Below are 21315 nucleotides of genomic sequence, written 5' to 3'. Positions count from 1 at the left end.
AAGAACAGTCTCACTTCTTCATGGGAAGAGAGTTTCTTGCTGAAATATATGATTTGCTGGCAGAACTCCAGGGTGGTCAGTGTGCTGTTTAGTGGGACAAGACATCTCCCACCCCCAGAGTCTAGTGCCCACAGTCCCAAGGCCCGGTGGGCGGATCGGTTAGGATACCGTGGTCGTTGCTCACTCTGGAAGGCCCAGAGTGTGCAGTCAGACTTACTCACTGTTTATAGTTCATGGATGTATTTATATACATCTCTACCAGTTTTATATTGCAGATGAGCTAAGAGATCCTGGAAATGTTTTTAAAAAGAGTGTTTTCAGCCAATACCCAAAAGCAGTTAAGTCTTGGGGAAAGACAAACGGAGTCACAAGATCTGGGATCAGCTCTTCACCATTATACTTTGTGTTACACAACCTGCTTCGTCCCACTTCCTGGTCAACTCCCATCTCGTTGCCCATTTTCCTAACCGTTCCGTGGGTACGTTATTATTTGAATGTTGTAGTTTTCCATCTCTGACCCATTATGACCATTTCATTCGTACTGTAGAGAAGCTTAGTACTGACACTGGCTTTATCTGCCACGTGCGTAAGGTCATCTGCTGAGCATTTATTTTCTCAATACTGTGCATACAGTGATCAGGATTCACATCTCTCTTTCATTTATTCATTATTCAGTCATTCAGGCATCTCACCTGGTGAGATGTTAGCACCCACTAAGTACCAGGCACTGTGGGATCTTGGAAAAAGTGAATGGTATGGAAATGGATGTAGGGAGAGTTCTCATGTTTGAATTGTCTCAGAAGAGATGTCGAAGGATCCAGAGAGTTACCCTTTCAGCCATGACTGACTAACAGGTCCTGGATTATCCTTCTTGCCATAAACAATTATAAAACTGGGGAAAATATATATATATACAGTCAACTGAGAGAAAGAAGACACAAAGAAATCTCCCTAACATTACCCTTGCTCTCTTCCTGGAGGCCCTTTCTTATGTGTAGAAGGGGGAGGCAGCATCCAAACAGAATACAAGTTCTCGGACTGAGCTAGCAAGGCAGAATCCGAGTTCTGGACAGCTAATAAAGCTGGACTTTGTGGGTCAGAGTAGTGGATAGGACCAAATTTCACAGAGAAGGTCCTGTAGAGATCTGTACAGGGACCCTCGTTAGTGATTGGATAAATGTTCACCTGCTAAATGTTGGAGGCGAGTCGTGGCAGAGAATAGTAACTGGAGAGGTGTGAGCTCACTGGAGGTGTGAGCTCACTGGAAGATATGGAGGTCAAACAGAGCCGAGGTGTAGCACTTCCAGTCATGCAGTGGAGAAACCTTGTCGAACATCCCAGGAATTCAAGCGAGACCCTGGAAAGACCAAGATGTAGGAGTAGAGATATCGTCGTGCTAGAGGTCTACCCTAGACACTCTCAAGATTAAGTAGGAGTTTCAGAAGAATCAGGCCGATGTGCAAACAAACTAACGACTTAACAGAACATAACAGAAAAGTACAGACTGTCAACACTAGAGCATCAACAGTATCCAGCATGTAATATAAGTTTCTAGATACGAAAAGAAGCCGAAAAAAGTGATCCCAGGAAAAGAAAACAATAAATAGAAACACAGCCAAAGATGTTGAAGGGAAAAGAAAACAAGTTGCAAAGAGTTATTAATATGCTTAGGAGGTTAGAGGAAAAATGATCATAATGAATGATCCGATGGAGACTACCAGCAGGAAAAAAGAGAAATTCTAAAAGTGAATAAAATGCAATGTCTGAGTTGAAACATTTAGAGGATAGAAGAAAAGATCAGTGGACTTGAAGACAAGGCAATAGAAACTATTCAGACTGATGCAAATAATAAAAAGTTTAAAGAAAAGAAACAGAAACCAGTGATCTGTGCGCCAATAGCAAGCGTTCCGACATCCGTGTAAAAAATATAATAAAGTCATATTTTTAAACTCCTCAGAAGTGTTGCCTGCATTAACTGCCCTTACTTTTTTCTCTCCTACTGTTTTGAGTTTGCTTAAGTGTCCATCCCCTCCCCCACCCATCATGACACCGAAACCTCTTGCAAAGATTATCGTTGGCCTCCGTATTGTCAAATCTAACAGTTAATTCCTCTTGTAATTTGACCTCTAAGCATCATTTAGCATAGCTGATGTTCCCTCTTCCTTGAAACTCTTTATTTTCTTTGTTAACTTGCTTTTGCTATGTTCTGGTTTTCTTCTGACCTCACAGGCCACTTCTATTCAGTCATTTTGTTGGTAGCACCTCACGCTCCCAGCCTCTGAATGGAATGCTGAGAGCTCAGCTCTCAGACCTCTCCCCTCTCCACAGGTTATTTTAAACAGCCCCTCTTCCCTGATAATTCTCTCAGATGTTATGAACCTCCGCCAGAACCTTTCTCTTGAACTCCGGATTTCTTCATCCGACTGTCTGCCCACATCTCCATTTTGATTAGTAGTGAACAGCTAAAACTTCACATAGACAAAAGAAAATTCCCTGTCTTTCCGTCTGCCCACCCAGAGGCTGCTCCCCCTACCCGACCCCCGCAATCTTACCTCTTCTGTGAAGCATAATTTCACTTTTCACCTTGCTCAGGTCAGAACCCCTCACACCATTCTTTGTCTATCTTTCCAACATCTCATATCCAAATTGTTTCACAAATCCTATCAGGCTACCTTCAGAGAGATCCAGAACCCAATCACTTCTCCCTGCCTCCCCCAATGGCCTTTGTCCAAATCACCGCTGTCTCATCTGTGTTAGCTAGCAGCCTCCCCGATGCCACGGCTCCCACCCCTCATTCCTCTCCAGCCCATTCTCTGAACAGCAGCCAGCATGATCTCCTCCGACAGAAATCAGACTCCGTTTCTCCTAAGCTAAAAACATCCAAGGGCTTCTCAACCCATTCCGCGTAGGATCTTTCTCTTTTCCTACTTCTGGTTCATACATACGATCAACTGAAGTGTTTGTTAAACGCGCTACTAGATATTCACAAACCGTGTGGCTGGTTTTTTGAAACTAGATGCAGGCTACTTCATGTATTCTATTAACTTTCAGGAGGTCACTTTCAGTCCTCCCTCCCATCTGCAGAGATAATTTTAGGTCCCTTCTCTGCCTTGCAGGTGGTAGCAGGAACCATGTCATGGGCATACTGTGTGTGCTTCCCTTCAAATCATTGACAGAGATGTTGAGGAAGATAGGATGTCTCTTTTTCAGATGTGGTTGACACCCATAATCGTCTCCTGTTTTTGGAATGAACTCCTTTGGTAGTGTACCTGGGGCCCCCCACATGCCGCCCTCAGTCACGCGAGGTGAGGTGACTTTCGAGGCTGGGTAGCATGTGTGGTGTGCCTGCAGAGTTGGGCAATGGAGTTCTTCCAGGGAAAGCAGCAAGGAGGAAGCCTTCCTTCCTGAAAATTCTTGAGCAGGCTCTTACTCACTCTCAGACATCTCCACCTGCCACCTTTACGTAACCTCTTACGTGCTCAGCTGCGACCTGAGTGTTTCTGGAAAGGGGAACTCAAGGACATAACCATCCCACATTTCAACCATCGATGTCTTTCTTGAGCACCATGAAACCTGTCTCCTCTAACACACACACAAAATGGGGAGGAGATGGCCATCAGAATGAGTATGAACGAAGAAAGGAATTAATGATGATGAGCTTTGTGACTCATGTGGGAATTAAAGAATTAAACACTGATTCCCAGACTTTCTCCAGCATCTTCCCTTCTAACGGAGGCCAAGGGGAAAGTCCATTCTGAACCAAGGTGACCCAATGACTCCTTGTGTAACTTCCACCCTGTCTGTCCTCTGCTAGGAACCTACTGCCAGCAGAGGGAGGTCGAGGCCATCATGGAAGGCGACGAGGAGGACAGAGGCTGCTGTTGCTGCCAGCCCGGCCACCTGCCACACCTGCTGTCCTGCAATGCCGCCTTTCACCTCCGCTGGCTCACCTGGGAGATCACACGGACTCAGTACATCCTGGAGGGCTACAGCATCATAGACAACAACGCAGCCACCATGCTGCAGGTGTTTGACCTCCGGAGGATCCTCATTCGCTACTACATCAAGGTATTGCTGCCCTGGGCCCCGGACACTTGTCTGAGTAATAGTTCTGGGCTGGGTCAAGGGGCTCCTGAGAAGTTTTACAAAAAGCTGGATTCTGAAGCTTCCCCTTATCTTCTGAATCGGAGCCCCTGCTAGGTTTGGGAACCACTGGTTTTGCAAAAAATCCTCTAGGGCTTTGGTTTTTGCTTGGGGTTCGTGGCCTGAGTCACTGTCTAAGTCTGGACCCTCACAGGCAGTTCCTTTTCTTACCCAGATCTGTTTCGTCCCTTCTAACCCAGCCGAGTCCTGGTGAGGGAGGAGATTGTAAATGGCAGCATCCAGACATCACCAGGCCTCCGTGGTTATGTGTCCTAAGTATTGATTTAGATGCTCAGCCATTTCCACTCTAGAACCAGAATGATTTTTTAAGCTTAATAGGAAAACTCCAAAAGTAGAGTGAAATGGTCCAGTTAGGATTAGTTATGACAGCCTTTCTTCCTCACTTGGGTGGAGACGAAGAACATCCTTTGCCCGTAGCTCAGTATCCACATCTGCGCCACCCCTCCAACCTCAGAAAATATCCCTGTTTGCAGCTGAGTCTCCCAGAGAACGAGTGTGAGCTTCAAGCGAGGGTGCAGAGGGCCATGGGGGTGACGGCGTTTACCAAAGGAGGAGGGACAGGTAGAAGCAGCCAAGGCTGAGGAGGTCTTTGCATTGGCTCCTGCTCTGTGGGAGCACTTTGCCTGGCGGAAGCCCTGGAGCCTGGCCTTGGAGGGGCCCACATCTTAATGCCTTTTCCCATGGGGACACTCATCCGTCTGCGATCCCAGACGCCAGCCCGCTGAGGCTGAACGAGGGGGTCCGGCAGAGATGAGGAAATGCGAAACAGAAAGAGAACACAGAGGCCTGGAGCTTCAGGGGTTTCCACCAACTGGAAAAGAAGACGTTTAGAGACTTGGAATAGCTACTTAGGAGGGTCCCACATGTGCACCAGTACCGCAAAAGTTTACAGGAAATTGAAGACAGGTTGCAAAAAGAAGGTTATGTAACTCGTTAATTATCACATCCCCAGGCAGTTGCAATGAGAAATGTTCGTGACACGCTCTCCTGCACAGACTCTGTAAGACAGGGTCAGTGGCTCGTGGTCACCACCTTGATGCACAAGTTTCCATCCTACCTCACCCAAACTGTCAGTGTTTCACCCAGCCTTATATACGCTGGGGGAGATTTGGAAAGAGGTCGGGGAGCGGTGAGCTCCTGCCTCCTGACCCCACAGTTCGCTCCCTTTGCTTTATGAACTAGGCTGCAAGGAGTTTTCTTTCAGAGCCAATCCTGGATTTGGCAGTGGGTCGTGAAAGAGCCGTGGTACGCTCCTGTGAGAAGTCTGTCTGTCTCACACGTGAACGAGGAAGGGGGTAGCAGCTCTGTGCCAGGAAGTCCTAGGCACCCGTGTTCCTTCTGACACCCGCTGCACCACTTTGGAAACTTTGCGTTCCCAGATGGAAGCTTAAAAGGATGGAAAGGAAATCCACGGGCATGCACCTGTGGTCCCCGAGAAAGGCTCCTGGCAGCTGCCACAGTACGTCCCTGTTGTATCCAGAAGCTTGTCCTGTCCATGTCAGCTGAGCGGGGTGGGGAATGTGCATTCTGGGAAGCCTGGAACTCAGACAGAAACCATCCAGAGCCCCTGTGTGGTTTGCGGTGGTTTCCACTCCACCCCATCCCCCCGCCCCCTGTCTTTGCACACACATTCCCTGTGGTCCCTGCCCCCACCCCGCCAGATGTCCTCCAGCTCCCCCCACCGCCCCCCTGCACACAAGCTCCCCTGGGGTTGTGTGGACGTTCACCTCGCCTTGCTCTGAAATCTCTCCTACTTTACCCTTTAGCAGCTCCCTCAGCAGAGGAGCTGCACGCGCCCGACTTCTCTCTGGGTCCCCGGGATTCAGTGTGATGACTTGCATAGGGCGGTGTCCAGGGCATTTTTTTGGACTGAATGAACAAAGGTAATGTGGGTCCTGGGTCTGGGCCACACCAGTCTATGCGGACGGGATTCAGATGTTGGTGAGAGTCTGAGCGACCTGCTGTAGGTCTTCGTGTTGAGAATGGGGTTCGCTACTGAGCCACATCTCTGTGAACCGGGAGCCCCCCGTAGATGGCCTTCCCATGAGCCAGGCATGTGGGCGGCCACACAGCAAGTCACCAAGAGTGAGGGAGAAGGAAGGAGATACCTTTTCTGGGTTTACCCTCTTGGCTTTTCCAGAAGCCTTGGGGGCACCTCCCGGGGTCTGCTTCTTATCCCTTCCGTGCACTAGTAAGTGAATCGATACTCACTTCCCTCTTCTCCTAACTCCAAGAAACATGTCTCCCAATTCCTTGTATGTTTTTTTTTTTTAAAGATTTTAAGATTTTATTTATTTACTTGACAGCGAGAAAGAGATCACAAGTAGGCAGAGAGGCAGGCGGGGTGGGGGGGAAGCAGCTCCCCGATGAGCAGAGAGCCCGATGCGGGGCTTGATCCCAGGACTCTGAGATCATGACCTGAGCCGAAGGCAGCGGCTTAACCCACTGAGCCACCCAGGCGCCCCTCCTGTATGTTTTCTAAAATGGCAATTTGCAGTCTGAGAAACAAGTCCAGGATAATATGCAAACGGCGAGGCTGAAGGAGCCCCGGCCACCCATGGAATCTTCCAGGTAGTATTTAGTTTATGGGAGAACAATGTCCTTAACTCTGTTTTCCAGAAAAGGGGGCCGATGCCAACATGAGAGTTTCAGGTGGAGTAGGAGAGGCGCACAGGGCGATGGTGCATTCCCTGGTGGGGTCTCCTCACGAGCCGGGGGCAGCCCTGTGGCATCCCACTCCCCGAATACGCTGCTAATTACAGATTTGCATGTCCTGCCCCGAAATTCCGATTCCCTGGGCCTGGGGAGGGGGCCTAGCACCTGTATTTTTAAATTACTCTCCTAAGTGATTTAATACACAATGAGGCTTGGGAGCGACTACAGACATACTTGTGCTCCATAGAAACAGATTTCTCTTAAATTCCGAATCGGTGCTCAGGAGGGGCTGAGTCTTGGGGGCAGATGGGGCCTCCTGGCGCGTCCTGTTTAATTCACGTCACCACCGACGGGACTGTTCCTGTGAGGCTTTCTCTAAATATGGCAATCAGAGCTTGCCCGCCCTTTGGTGAGGGGTAGCTCAGAACCTGGGCTTATCCCCGCCGTGGAGTTAAAGAAAGTGTCAGGAGTGCCGAGCAGCAGAAGAAGTAGCATTTTAGGGTAAAAACTAATGAGTGTTTTCTTCTATAGCCTTGGTTACGTGGTGAACAAAATGGCCTTTGTCATGCTGGGCTGCTTCAAGTTTCAAGAGCTCAGTTTCTTTGTGTCATGACTATTATTATTTTTATTGGGCAGGCAAATCAAGAAGGAAGAGAAGCTTGGAATCATTCCATTACACAAAAGGATTTTTTTTTAAAATCTCCTAATAAACTGGGTCAGTTCCGCCACCCTCTATGAATATATTTGAAATCATTTCCTTCCTGATGACTGGAGGTTTTCCCTGGTGCCTCCTCCGCCTCCCCTCCGTTTATTAGTGTTCAAAACCCTTTTCGCAGTCAAGAAATCAGCTTTCCACGAGGGCTGGATTTTCCCACTGCCATTGTTCCCGTCCAGGCCTTTCAGAAAGGAGAGGGGCTTATCGCTTGCCTTGCAGAATGGGGAGCGTGAAACCCGGACACGTGGGGCTTCCTGCCAGGGCCCCTCTCCTAGAATGCGCACAGGGCAGTGGTCTGATAGAACAGGTCGATCTACAATTAAAATGAGGAGCCGGGAGAATCCCTGCTGGAGGACAGATACGGTGAACGCATTCAGAAGAGGTCTCGCTTTCAACATGGATCAGGTTCCTTGTCATCGACTCATTTTCCGCATCCTCACTTATCAGGTTTACTTAGTGCTGTACCCATTTCATCCTGACAGATTCTGAAGGATTCCACACTGTTCACTGACTCTGTCTCCCTCACGGAATTTCTGCCTATGTCAAGTGGAAGTGGGGCATGGTTTGCAAGGATTGGGCGTGTTCTGTGTTCTCTGGGAGAGAGGAATCGATTCTCCTCATGCACTGGTGGGGGGAGGGGAGGGGGCCCGGGGCGGAGGAGGGGGAGCCGAGCTGCGGGGTGTGCTGGGAAGTCGACACTGCAAGATTTTGCCAGACCTGGGGGAATAAGTTTTAGCCTCTGGGATTCGAAGTCCTCGTTCACTATTGTGACTTCATTGGCCGAGGCGTGATTTCCATTCCTTCCCTAGAAGTGGATGAAAAGGTAAACGTCCTTTGAGTTTTGTTTGTTGTTCCTGTCTGGTACATGGATTAGGACATACTGGGAAAAACTAGACCAGATGTTTCTAGAGCCAGATGTTCACGCAGACCCAGTTTCTTCGTGGCCTTTGTCACTGTTGGCAGAGACACCGTGCCTCTGGCCACGGTCACGGGTCCCCTCCTGCTTGTAGCTTTGGGTCAACTGCTTACACTGCCTGCCTCCTACGAGCTCTAAATTATCCTGCCAGCAAGTAGATTGACTCGAGAACCGTAGACTCAGCTGTCTCCTGGCCCCTGATGTCATCCATGGCCTCGGTGCTGCTCCAGACCACTATGGCCTCCCTGCGCCTCAGCTCCTGGGGGGTAAGGCAGAGACGCCAGGCCTCACGCTGAGTCCTTTGTGCACACTCGCTCATTTTAAGCCTCAAAATAATGAAGAGACGGGGCTTCTCTAGAGCATCTGTCCTTCCCACCTCCCACTCTCAGCTTCCTGGGCCTCTACCTCCTTTCCTCCCTCTCTGTCCCTCTTTCCTTACACTGAAGGGACTTCTCCAGGCCAGCAGGGTTGTCCTGGGCGCAGTGGTGCAGAAATGGGATAGTGAGAACCACAGATGTCATTTGGGGTCCCCTGTTCTCCCCATTTGGGGTCGGGTGGGCTGTGAAGCCTAGTAGGGAATATGCCACAGAGGAAGGCCACACGTCATGAGCCACGGGTTGACCTTCCCAGAGTCCAGGCTGCCGGCAGTCCCAACAGCCAAGAACGGCTAAGTCAGGCCTTTGCGGTGGTTTGGCCCTAATCCAGGGACCATGTGTGTCTGTCCCCTCACCTGCTCAGACTCCTCAGACCCTGAGACCAGACCCTCCTTAGCAGCCTCCAAGCTTGGTTCTCCAGATTCCACATCCCAGCCCAGGGGAGGGAAGAGCAGGCGAGAGGGCAGGAGGCTGCCCGGAAGTGTCCGCCCACTGCGGTCACAGGTGACAGTCCCCATGCCCAGGCCAGGCTGTGTGCACTCCTGTCTGTAGTCTCCCTTCGGAGGAATGTGTGTCTACAATCAGAGAAGGCCATTGACTAAGGTTTTGGGGCCACGAGAGCATGCCACACTGCCTCCTGGCACCAAGCGCCCCCTCTCCCTGATGCTGGTGATTCCCAGGTGAGATGCAAGCCAGGCCCGGGGTGGGGGGGTAGGGGGCTGCTGGGGGAGGGGAGCCTAGCCTCAGTGGTGTGAGCACCACGTCCGTTCGCCCGTGGTAATAAAGCACAGAGAAGATTGCAGGGAAGCTATGCTCCCACCCACGCAGATGTGCCCGTACCGGAGCTGGAGTTTCACGTTCTCTGCTATGCTTGGACCTCTCCAGACCGGGAGCTAGCCTTTCTGAAGGATGAATTCATTCACGAGCTACAAGATGGCTTTCGATAAATCTGTGACTCAGAAGGAGAAGGCCCGAGGGTGGCATTTTCACCAGTTGGGATTCCCAAGTGGCGTGTCTGATGGAGGGGAAAACACGGGTTATTTTGGAAGGCATCGCAGATGTCCATGTCTGGGCACCCGGGATTACATACGCATGTGTGTTTCGACAGTGCCTCGTCATAAGTACTTTCCATAAGAACTTTGGTGTTTTTGTTCATTGAACGCTCCTGGGCTGGGGTCCTGGAAGAGGGTTTGCCCCCATCTCTTTCGGCTGGATCAGGCACGCTGGGCATCCACGAAAGCCTGCAGTAACCCAAGGGCCCTTTTGTGTGTCTCTCTCAGAAAGGATCAGGCTGGCTGTCATTCTTCTTCACCCCGGAACTTCTGTTCTGGCACATTCCGTTAGTGTTCTGTTCTCACTTCCCTCATCCCTGTGGTGACCCGTAAGAGAGGACATTTTAGAATGTCTCAGGTGAGTTCTACGCATTACATCTAGCAGGAAAGGGGTGCCTACGTGGCTCAGTCGATTAAGCCTCTGCCTTCAGCTCAGGTCGTGATGCCGGGGTCCTGGGAACGAGCCCCAAGCCTGGCTCCCTGCTCATCCAGAAGTCTGTTTCTCCCTCTCCCTCTGCCCCTCCCCCCACTCATCCTTGCTCGAGCTCTCTCTCTCTCTCTCTCTCTCAAATAAATGAATAAAAAAATCTTTACAAAAAAGCTAGCAGGAAACACAGTGACACCGCATGTCAATCCCTGACACTGACTGACTTTATGAGATATAATAAATAAAGAGTCGTTCTGTCTTTAGAACGGCTAGAAGGGCTCATAATCTTGCTTTCTCTCCGCAGAGCATAATCTACTATATGGTAACATCCCCCAAACTTCTCTCCTGGATCAAAAACGAATCCCTTCTGAAGTCCTTGCAGCCTTTTGCCAAGTGGCACTACATTGAGCGTGACCTTGCCATGTTCAACATTAACGTGGATGATGACTACGTCCCGTGTCTCCAGGGGATAACCCGCGCCAGCTACTGCAACGTTTATCTAGAATGGATTCAGTACTGTGCACAGAAGAGACAGGAGGTGGGTCAGGGAAGCGGGGCTGGAGATGTTGGTTTAAATTTGAAACACGAGGAGCATTTTATAAAGTCCATATCCTGCTTAGTCAGTATGGTAGACAATGATCAAATAGAGCAGCGAGAACACTGGTATTTGGATAAGTGTTTGTTTAACACGTAAGCAGAATTTTAAAGGAAGAATCCATATACTCTGTCTCCAGCGAAGGAGCCTTGAAAGGCATATTTCCCTCTATACTGTGCTCAGGGTTAGTGCAATTTTAAGCCTTTGGTGTGGCTTTGAAGCTCTGGAAACCTCTTTGTGTAGAGCTGCTTTTTGAGGTTTCCATATAAAAAGGATTATCTGTGCCAAAATGCGGGGTATTGAATCGTGGACTGGGGAACCAATCTGTTTAGCAATCAAGATGGTCCAACCCACTCCCGCAGTTGGGTCTCATGGCATTATTGGTCCCATGCTGAGGACACTTGGAGATGAACTCAACCTCTTAGGAATGAAACCAAGGACAATGACAGCTTCTCAAAAGTAGCTCCCTCATTTCAATTTTTTCCCTGTCCAACCACAAGAGAGAGTGTTTCAGGAATCAGAGAGTTCCCCCATCCCTGGGTCATGCTACGGGACCAAGTGACCCCAATGGCTGACTTACAAAGCCCCCTGAGATATGACTGTGTCGCTGCAGATGGAATCCCTGGAAAAGTTGAATTAACATCCTTGCCCTTCCAGCCCTCCAAGAACCTGGACAGTGATGAGGACTCCGCTTTAGTGACCCTGTCCTTTGCCCTGTGCATCCTGGGGAGGAGAGCTCTGGGAACGGCCGCCCACAATATGGCTCTCAGGTACGTGAGAAAACCGTTTGTACAGGCACCAAGATTTTATATTTTTGTCAGTTGTTTTCTTTATTTTAAAGTTGGACTGTTTATGTAGCTAGTTCTTGCCATAATAAATTGTGCTGGGCCCATAAGGAGGCTTTGGGTCACTGTGACCTTTGGGAGCTCTACATTTGAAAATGGCATGAATACAGAACAGCTAAATCCCCAGGATTCTAGGCACAGGAACTTCTGTGTCACAGGGGTCCTGGTGGGTTTGCTGGAAAGATGAAATGAAACCATTTATTACAACTACCTAGCCTGGTCTCTAGCAAAATGAATGCTTAATAAAGGTCTGTTCCCAGGGCTCCTGGGTGGCTCCATCGGTTAAGCGTCCAACTCTTGCTTTTGGCTCAGGTTGTGATCTCAGGGTCATGAGATCGAGCCCCGCACCAGCTCTACACTCAGCATGGAGTCTGCTGGAGATGGTCTCTCCCTCTCCCTCTGCCTCCCCCGTCCCCAAGCTTGCACTTACACACCCTCTCTCTCTCAAATAAACAAATCTTAAAAAAAATAAAGTTTCATTCCCTTTTCCTGTTTTTCCACACAAAAGAAAAGCAGCACGTCTGTACTCTAGACTACCCTTCCCTGTCTCAGTGGGACTTTGATTAATTGGGTGTCCCTTCAGCTGGTTTTTCAAGCTCTCTTTCTACCAGATCTTCCTGTCCTGTATGTAAATAGCTCGTTTCTCTCCTTCTTCAAACAGTTGAGCTATAATTGACGTATAACTTTGTATTACTTTCATAATGATCCAGTATTTGTATATATTACAAAACGATCGACTCCATAAGTCTAGTTAATGTGCATCCCCATATGTATTTTTATTATGTTACAAACTTTTTATCTTGTGGTGGAATTTTTAGGATCTACTCTCTTAGCACCTTGCAAGTATGCAATACAGTATCGTTAACTAGAGTCACATGTCTTACATTACATCCCATGACTTATTTATCTATGACTGGAAGTTGGTGACTTTTGTCCCCTCACCCATTTCATATGTCCCCCACCCCCACCCCAGCACCCACTAGTCTGTTCTCTGAGCTTGGTTTTTTTCCTCATTTTGTTTTTTAGATTCTATGTATGTAAGGTCACACGGTATTTGCCTTCCTCTGACTGACTTCACTTAGCATAATGCCCTCAAGGTCCATCCATGTTGTCAGAAATGGTAGAATTTCCTTCTTCTTATGGATGAACAAGATTTTCAAGCTTCTCTTCTTAAAGAACAAAAACAAGGTTAAATTCTCTCCTGCCTTTTTCACCCTTCACCCTCTGTCACCCAGTCTTCTCTTGCATTCATGCACAAGCTCTGGAACTTTCCGTCACCAATGACACTGAGCTCTGTGGCCCCCACCACCCCACTGCCACTTGCCCTTCCACTCCTGCTACCCCCGTGAAGCTGCTGTTGTGAGATGAGGTTCTCATACCCCGGATCATGGGCCATTTCAGACTTCTCCTTTGGCACTTAGCACCAGGGGCCAAGTGTTCTAGATTCCTCTTGTCTGTCAGGATCACCTCGATGGCTGCACATTAACATCTCCTGGGGGAGGGGGGCTTCTAAATATTTAAACAGTAGCCCAGGCCCTCTCCTAGTCCAGACCAGTGACATCAGAACCCTGCGGGGAGGGGGCAAGCATGACGATTACCCACGCCCCCCCTCCAAGTGATGTCAGTGTGTGGCCAAGGCTGAGCATCATAGAGACCCGGGGAGCTCAAAACCAGTTCCACGTAGGCTCCCCTCACTGGTTTCTCGTCTGCTTTGCACTTTCTTCAGGATTTCTGTATCATGTCCTTGACACCAGGCCCTTTGGGACTCAACTGAAGTGCGCATGGTTAGGCCGGATTGTAAGCTTCTGAAGGGCAGAACCCCCTCACGTTTTGGCTTAACAACCTTCGCAAGCCCTGGGTGTCCCATCAGTGAGCCCCGGCAGCCTCGCTGACCTTCCCCAGGGGGGGCGGCAGGCTTCAGCCACTACTGGTCATGCATCTGTCAGGGGTGCAGTGGTGTGGCTGGCACATCTCCTCCTTTCTCCCTCGAGGCCGTGGCCTTGAATGCCTCCGAGGAGAAGGTCAGCACCTAGGACGTCAGAACGTGTGACTCTTTCATCGCCCACGTCTCCGAATTTTCCGGTTTTCTTCAAGGTGAGAAATGCTCAGTGACTGACGCATGTGAGTGCTCAGTGAAGCCCTGTCCTAGGAAGCACCCCGGGGAGGAGCTCACGGGCTTCTCCTGCCGCACTCAGCCTCCAGCTAGGCCCTGGCGGTGCCCTCTGCGGTCCGTCATCCGGGGCCTCATTTGATGACGGGAAGCTCAGCAGGAGGCTCCAGGGCAGGCTTTGCAGAAACAGGATCATGTGGCTGCAGCAGGAGCCCCTTATGAAACTGTAGGGGGGAACTGTAAGGCGGGAACACGGTTGGGGAAGGGTTTCGGAGATTTCTGGAATCTTCCGGAGACTTCTGGAGTTTTCAGATAGTCCTAGCATCCAGGCAGGCGGTGTTTTGTTTGGTCCATCCGAAGCTGGTTTAAAAAAAAAAAATAAATAAGTTCCAAATTTTCTGTACAAATTGCAGATAAGATGCTTCAAGGATTTGTTCTTTCAGTTCCCACCTGAGCACCGTTTGCAAAGACCTCTTCTCTCTTGCTCCTCGAGGAACTTGTTCCATCATTCCTGATCTGGGGGTTTCTTGCCGGGTGGGCTTTGTTTTTTTTCTTGATTAAGCACCAGGCTCACCAGCTGCTTTTTTAAACCTCACATTGATGGGATTTTCTTTGTCTCAAGCAGTTTCTCATACTCCGTGTCAGCTCTGCTCCTTCCAAACATAGTGATGAGATAAATCTGGGAATAATATTCTCAGTGCTCTGGGGAAAGCTTTGATTATCTGGGACTGATTCCCTTTACTGAGTGGTCCCACAGCACAGCAAAGTCCGACAGCGCGCTTCCATGTCAGCCGTGGACTAATGAAGATAACAGATTTCACAGACCTGCTTGGCCCAGTGGTTCCGGGGCCTGACGCCCACGGAGTTCTGACTTGGTTGTGTCGTGGGGCAGAGGAGGGACGCAGTGTGACAGGAGGTGGGACGGAGCGTGACAGCACCCCAGCTCTACTTTAGCCAAACAGCTGTGCTCTACATTTTATATGCTAGAGTTCAATAAATGGTTTTCCTTGCCAAAAAAAAAAAAAAAAAAATCCATAGCTCAAAAAATGTTTTAATGTAATTTTTATAGATACAGTTAAATGGCTCTCCAAAAAAGCTTCCCCAATTTATAGTCTAACCAAGAGTGTTTTGCCATATCCTTACTAATGCTGGAGATTCAGTCTTTAATTTTTTAGTCTCATGAGTGAAAAATTATCTCATTCTCGTTTGAATTTGCATTTCTATTATTAATAGCGAGGGTAAAGATCATTTTACATATTTATTGGCCACATATTTTTTCTGTGAATTGCCTGCCTATTTATGTGCGTTACCCATTTTTATTAGGCTCTTACTGATTTTTAGGAGGTATTCTCATCTTAGGATCTTAATATGTGTTAAAAATATTTTCCATCAAGGTACACTTGTCTCTATCTACTACCCCTTTTAAAAAATTATAATTTCTAAATTTTGTATCTTTCTTAGAAGTGTTTTTCTTTCAGCTCCAGGACATAAAAATAATAGCCCCTATTTTCCTCTGATAATTCTATACTTTTCCTTCTTTCCATTTAGTTTTTGAGTCCTATTGGGTCTTGGGATTTGATTACAATCTACTTATTAGGTAATTACCTACGTTATTATATATTCATGGAGTCTAGCAGAGGACATAAGACATGCGGGTCAGAGACAAAGGACTTTATTTCTCATAAACAGCAGCAGCATAAGATTCAGAGTGTTTGGTTCTCTTCCCCTGGCCCCTAAGACCCACAGAGCACCATTTTCCACGACAGGAGAAGAGCACTTAGCTCAAGGAACCAGCCATTTTGTAGCAGAAAGAGATGGCCATTTCATCCCTCAAGGATTCTCACTGCAAACCTGGCCCTGGGCAATGATCTAGATCTTGCATTCTGGGCAAAGCAGAAGTGGAGAATCTAGTGGAGAAGGAGCCCACTAGACTACCAGCTTCTAACAAATCAAGTAGAATGTATTTTCATACATGATGGGAGATAGGGATCCATTTTCTCCCCCAAGAGGATAGCTAATAGTCCAATAGTTTTGCTAAGTAGCTCATTAGTGATTCAGTCAGTGAGTTAAAAACACTAATTTGAAATACCACTTTTGCCATAGTCTACATTCCCATTCATAGGGGGTACGCTTCTGGATTTACAGGTCTGTTAAAGTGATCAATCTGTCTGTCTTATAACAATAACATACTGTTTGGTTTCCTAGAGTGATAATGTTGTTTTGATATCTGAGAAGTCTAGTCCCCCTGTTTTTGCTTTTTCCTTGTTTTGTGGTGGGACCCCTTCTTGCTCATGTTCTCAGGTGAAATTTAGAGTCACATTTTATAAAAAGCTCTGTTGGCTTTTTGATCGAGACTGTATTGAATTTGCTGCTTGAGAAAAACACAAATGTCATTCAGGGACACGGTGCATCTTTGCGATCATTCCATTTTTTTAATGTCTTTCAGTAAATTTTTACCGTTTTTTTGAGATTTTTTTCATCTCTGAATGGGTTATTTCTGATATTTTGTAAGTTTATTTTGATTGGGCATAGAATTTTTCTTTCCTGTCACATTTTTAATTGGTTACTGCTGGCATATGGGAAGGTCATTTCTTTTTTATTTTCTCTCATTTGGGACACGCCTATGAACTCTGTTATAAACATGATATTACAATTAATTCTCTTTGATTTTTCTGGTGGGAAGACATTTCTGCAGATAATGATGGTTATGGCTTTTTTTTCCTCCCTGATACTTATCTTCAGTTCTTTTTCTTATTACTTAGGCTATGACCTCCAGGGCAGTGTTGGAAATGGGCATCTGTGTTTGTTTCCTATTACTTCGGGAACTAATTACCGCAGACTTAGTGGGTTAAAGCAACATAAATTAATTATCTTAGAGTTTAGGAGGTCGGAAGTCCAAAGTGGGGTTCACTAGACTAACATCAGGGTATCTGTTGGGCAGCGTTCCTTCTAGAGGCTCTGAGGAAGGGCCCATGCCCTGTCCTAAAGGCTGCCTCTTATTCCACCTTTCCAGCCAGCAGGACATCTTCTGATCTCTGTCTGACTCAAACTCAACTTCTCCTGCTTCCTTCTTTCCCTTACAAGGATCCTTATGAGTATATCGGGCCTGCCCAGATAGTCCAGGATAATCTCCGCATCTCAAAATTCTTAATCACATCTGCAAAACTCCTTCTGCTGTTTAAGGTAACATGATCACAGGTTCCAGGGATTAGGATACAGATACCTTTGGGGGCCCTTATTCTGTTACCACAGCATCCTTGCCTTAATCCATGTATTACAGGGAATAAGAGTAACACTTTAGCATTAAAAAGTAAGGTTTGTTTTAGGTTTGTAATAGACATTTTATCAAGTTGGGGAGTTTCCTCCCCTTCCTAGCTTGCTAAATCAAACTTTTATCAGGAAAGGATGTTAAATTATTTTAAAATGTGGGAGCATACATTCAAACGATATTCTTTTCCTTAAATCTATTAATGTAATGAGTTGCATTAATAGGGTTCTTCATTCCTGAAATCGCCTTACAATTCTGAGATAACCTCTATTTGGTCATGTTATATTATTCTTTTTATACAGTGATGAATTCAACTTGCTAATTTTTTTTGAATGGGGGAGGGGGAAGAGTGCAGAGGGAGAGAGAGAATCCTTTTTTTTTTTTTTTTTAAAAGATTTTAGTTATTTAATTGACAGACAGAGATCACAAGTAGGCAGAGAGGCAGGCAGGGGCAGGGGCGGGGTTCGGAAGCAGGCTCCCTGCTGAGCAGAAAGCCCGATGCGGAGCTCAATCCCAGGACCCTGAGATCATGACCTGAGCCGAAGGCAGAGGCTTTAAGCCACTGAGCCACCCAGGAGCCCTGAGAGAGAGAATCTTAAGCAGGCTCCAACACCCAGCACAAAGCCCGCTGTGGGGTTTGATCTTACCACCAGGAGATCATGAAATCAAGAGTCAAAAAGATTCTTAACCGACTGAACCACCCAGGTGCCCCACAACTTGCTAATATTTTATTTAGTGTAGTTACCTCTGTGTTCAAAGGATGTGTGGCCCGTGACCTGTGTGTGTGTGTGTGCATGTGTGCAATCTACCATTATGTCATTTTAAGATCAGGAATATGCCCTTAGCTGTACTTGATGAAGCCTCACAGGTCATTCTTACATATTTAATGTTAAAGAGTTAACAGAGGATTTTCAAATTCTGACTCCCCAGAGGGGTCTTACACAGCAGCTTAACATAAGTCATAGGCTCTGCCTTATTTGATGGATTTGTTGGCAAAGTATTTTTGACCTTACGACCAGGAACACAGCACTGATAGAAATCCTCAAGAAATACTAGGATGAGTAAAACTAGAATGAGTAAATTGAGAATCAACTAAAACAATATGCTGAATGCAAGCAAGCCAGGAGCACAAGCATATTACAGTGTCTTAACATAAAATATTGATGTGTTTTGGAGACAGAATGGATTAATATGGATGTCCCAAGCAAATACTGGTAATTTTTTTGGATTTGGAGTTTAAGGCCCATTTGGTCTGGAGAACTGTGTCTGCCACTGAAGAAAGGCATACATCCATAAAGAGATGCTTTAGCAGGAAGTCAAAATAGTTTCACTGACCCCAAGCTAAAAGATAGCTTGATTGCTATCTTCTATTACACGAAAGGTGGAGAGCAGATCCTGGCCAATGCTCCATTTATAGAGATAAAGGTGAGAAGATGGCGGCATTTTATAGCAGCATGTTTGCTCGAAGGAGAAATCTTACTGGCTCTTGTAGTAGACTAGGGTTCCAAGAGGATAGAGAACCCCAAGGTCAACAGTCTTGAAAAATGGTAGACAAACAAGGCAGCCATAGATGTGCTGTGCCAAGCCCCATGCAGGAGACAGGGAGCCCCGACATGTGGCCTATGGCAGGTCGCTGTTGTGGTCTGAGGTCGCATATGCCATTTGCCCACCCTTCTCACCCACAGTGGACAGAGGAAAACAGTGTTCTTCGGAATTCCAGGACATGATCTCAGTTTCATCCTCCCAAGCTTCCACTAGAGATGATGCCCAAACGAGGGCCAGACGTCCTACAGGATCATCTTGCAGAACAAGATTGAGGTCCCCTTGCTCGACTGTGGTTGGAAACTCAGAAGCCAGAATCTAGGAAAGAAGTAGACAAAGTAAATATGATGCAAGATCCTGACTAAAATCAGGATCATCCAGCTCAACTCAGAGGGGTGGAGTGTATAGAAAATCTGCAAATTTATAAGTTAGAAAAAGGAGCAAGCATTTCTGGGACCTTGGGTTGTGATACTACATGGGACGGTCTTCTTCCTTGGCCTGGTGTAGGGGTTAAACTCCATGGTCCTGGCTCCCTTCCTTCTCTGACACGGCTGGACATCGATATGGAGGCTCAGGAGCACAGAGCATTGGTGTTAAAACATCATGAGGTCAAACACATTTTTTAAAAAGCTTTTCATCAAATCTTGCCTTTTAATGATGTCTTACTTGGGAATTATGGTTTCATCATTTGTTCAGGATTCAGTTGAAACAACATCCCTGAAGGCCACCCCCTTGCTTTCCAGTCATGAAGCGGGATTCTGCAGCATAAACATCCTTTTGTTTACACCCGAAGCTTATGCTGAAATGAGACGAAAGGTAGCAGGGAGCACTTACGATGTGCTCCCTGCATACATACGGGGGACAGTGCTCCATGCTCGACGCGAGTTTATACACTGTCGAGGCTTGAGAGAGGATGGGGTAGGTAGTTACTGGCTAGAAGGCCCAGGATGCGGGGGAGTGGCCGGCACAGTGTTTCACCACAGTGGGATCCCGCCCAGCCTCCAGAGTCCTGCTCCTGACCTCTGCGCCCCCTGAACCCGATCTGTCCTGTAGGAACTCCTCAGAGCACCCTCATTCCTGTGGCCTGTGTTCCCACCTTCCACATACACAGACTTCCTTCGTGGATGGCTCGTCTGTGGCGTGTACCGCTGAGAGCTGCTGAAGGTGCCTGTGGACGCGCCTCCCGGCTCCCGAAGCCCTCTGTGTTCATGGATGCTCCACCCTCTGGCCTGCACCTTGCCCTGTCCTGCTGGCTGGGGCCCTCTCCGGTGGGAGCTGCTTCTGCCTGCGCTCTCAAGTCTTCCGCTCTCTTGAACTTGACTTCTGCATTTTTCAGGATTCAGGCATGGGTCCCAGGGAGCAGATGAATGCTGGACACCGGGGTGGATTGTTTCCCTCCCCTGCAACGAGATGTGTCCTTTCTCCTCAGACCACACGTGTGCGTCCACCCAGTCCCTGACGTAAGGAGATCTTCGCTGGCTGCTCACCCAGGCTCCCCATCTCCCTGGACAAGCTCCATTTTAAGGATGAACACAGAAAGAAAGAGATGATAATGAGGTTGAGGGACTTGCCAATATCAACAAGTATCAGAGCCAAAATTGAAGCTTGGGTTTAGGTTTCTGGCTCCCATCCCTCCAGTTCTTCTGGGCCATATGCTGCCTCGCCATGTGGTTCCTGAACTCTGAGACCGAGTGAAGCACCTTGATCCTACCCGAGGGACTCCGTCGCTTGGTGTCAGCATGCCCTTCAGGTGGCAGGTCACTGGGATCCAGACCGCAGGCTGGTTTGATCCTAGAGCCAATAGACCAGCTTCCTGGGTAAAGCGTGCATGAAAGTATTCTTAATATAATATCAATTCAGGGTGCGTGCTGAGTATATACACCAAATTGAACTTTCAAAAATGACTGGCAGCTGACCTCAGGAGGACGAGATGGGGTTGAGTTCAAGAGCTGGTTCATTCTAACACAGCCTCTGGGCTGGTTGGTAAGAAGACGGCTCCAGCTGCATGCTCTCAGAGCAAGGTTTCCTGGATGGGTGGGGAGCCAGAGGGGAGCCAGAAGGCAGCCATGGCTTTGCTCCGATGTGTCTTCAGTGGGATGAGATACGAGTATTTGTTCCCACCTCACTTACCCTCTTTCTTATCACCTTCTGGCCTGTTTCCTTTTTTTGTTTGTTTTTAAGATTTTATTTATTTATTTGACAGAGATCACAAGTAGGCAGAGAGGCAGGCAGAGAGAGGAGGAAGCAGGCTCCCTGCTGAGCAGAAAGCCTAATGTGGGGCTCGATCCCAGGACCCTGAGATCATGACCTGAGCCGAAGGCAGAGTCTTAACCCACTGAGCCACCCAGGCGCCCCTGGCCTGTTTCCTCTTAAAGGAAAAGGCTACAGTAATACATCTCATGCAAGCACCCACGCAAATGAGTTGAGCTAATGGGATGGAAAGTGCTTAGTAATCCACAAGCCACCAGAAAGATGGAAAATTATCCGCCTCTGGCTCAGTTGCTTAGAGGTGATGCTCGTCACCTGAACTATTCTTGTTCGTTAGTGTGTGTGTTGGGGGAGGGGCTCTTTAGCCGGAGAGTGTGGCCGGAGTGATGGAATTAGCCACGAAACCAGGGCAGTTGCTGAATTGCACAGAGGGAGCAAAGCCCA

General features: G+C 47.8%; 1 protein-coding gene across 2 annotated transcripts in view; it reads left to right on the top strand.

The window, feature by feature from the left end:
- Positions 1-21315, top strand: part of PCNX2 (pecanex 2) — a 280264-nt gene that overhangs the window by 242611 nt on the left and 16338 nt on the right. For both annotated transcript variants that reach the window (XM_047702153.1, XM_047702152.1), the window contains exons 26-28: positions 3815-4068; positions 10608-10841; positions 11556-11668. In XM_047702153.1, the coding sequence (XP_047558109.1) occupies positions 3815-4068; positions 10608-10841; positions 11556-11668 (601 nt within the window). The remainder of the gene's footprint in view (positions 1-3814; positions 4069-10607; positions 10842-11555; positions 11669-21315) is intronic.

This window comes from Lutra lutra, chromosome 14, assembly GCF_902655055.1.
Source record: "Lutra lutra chromosome 14, mLutLut1.2, whole genome shotgun sequence".
Lineage (NCBI taxonomy): Eukaryota > Metazoa > Chordata > Mammalia > Carnivora > Mustelidae > Lutra > Lutra lutra.
The sequence above is the reverse complement of the archived record's forward strand: the minus strand, read 5'-3'. Positions and strand labels throughout refer to the sequence as shown.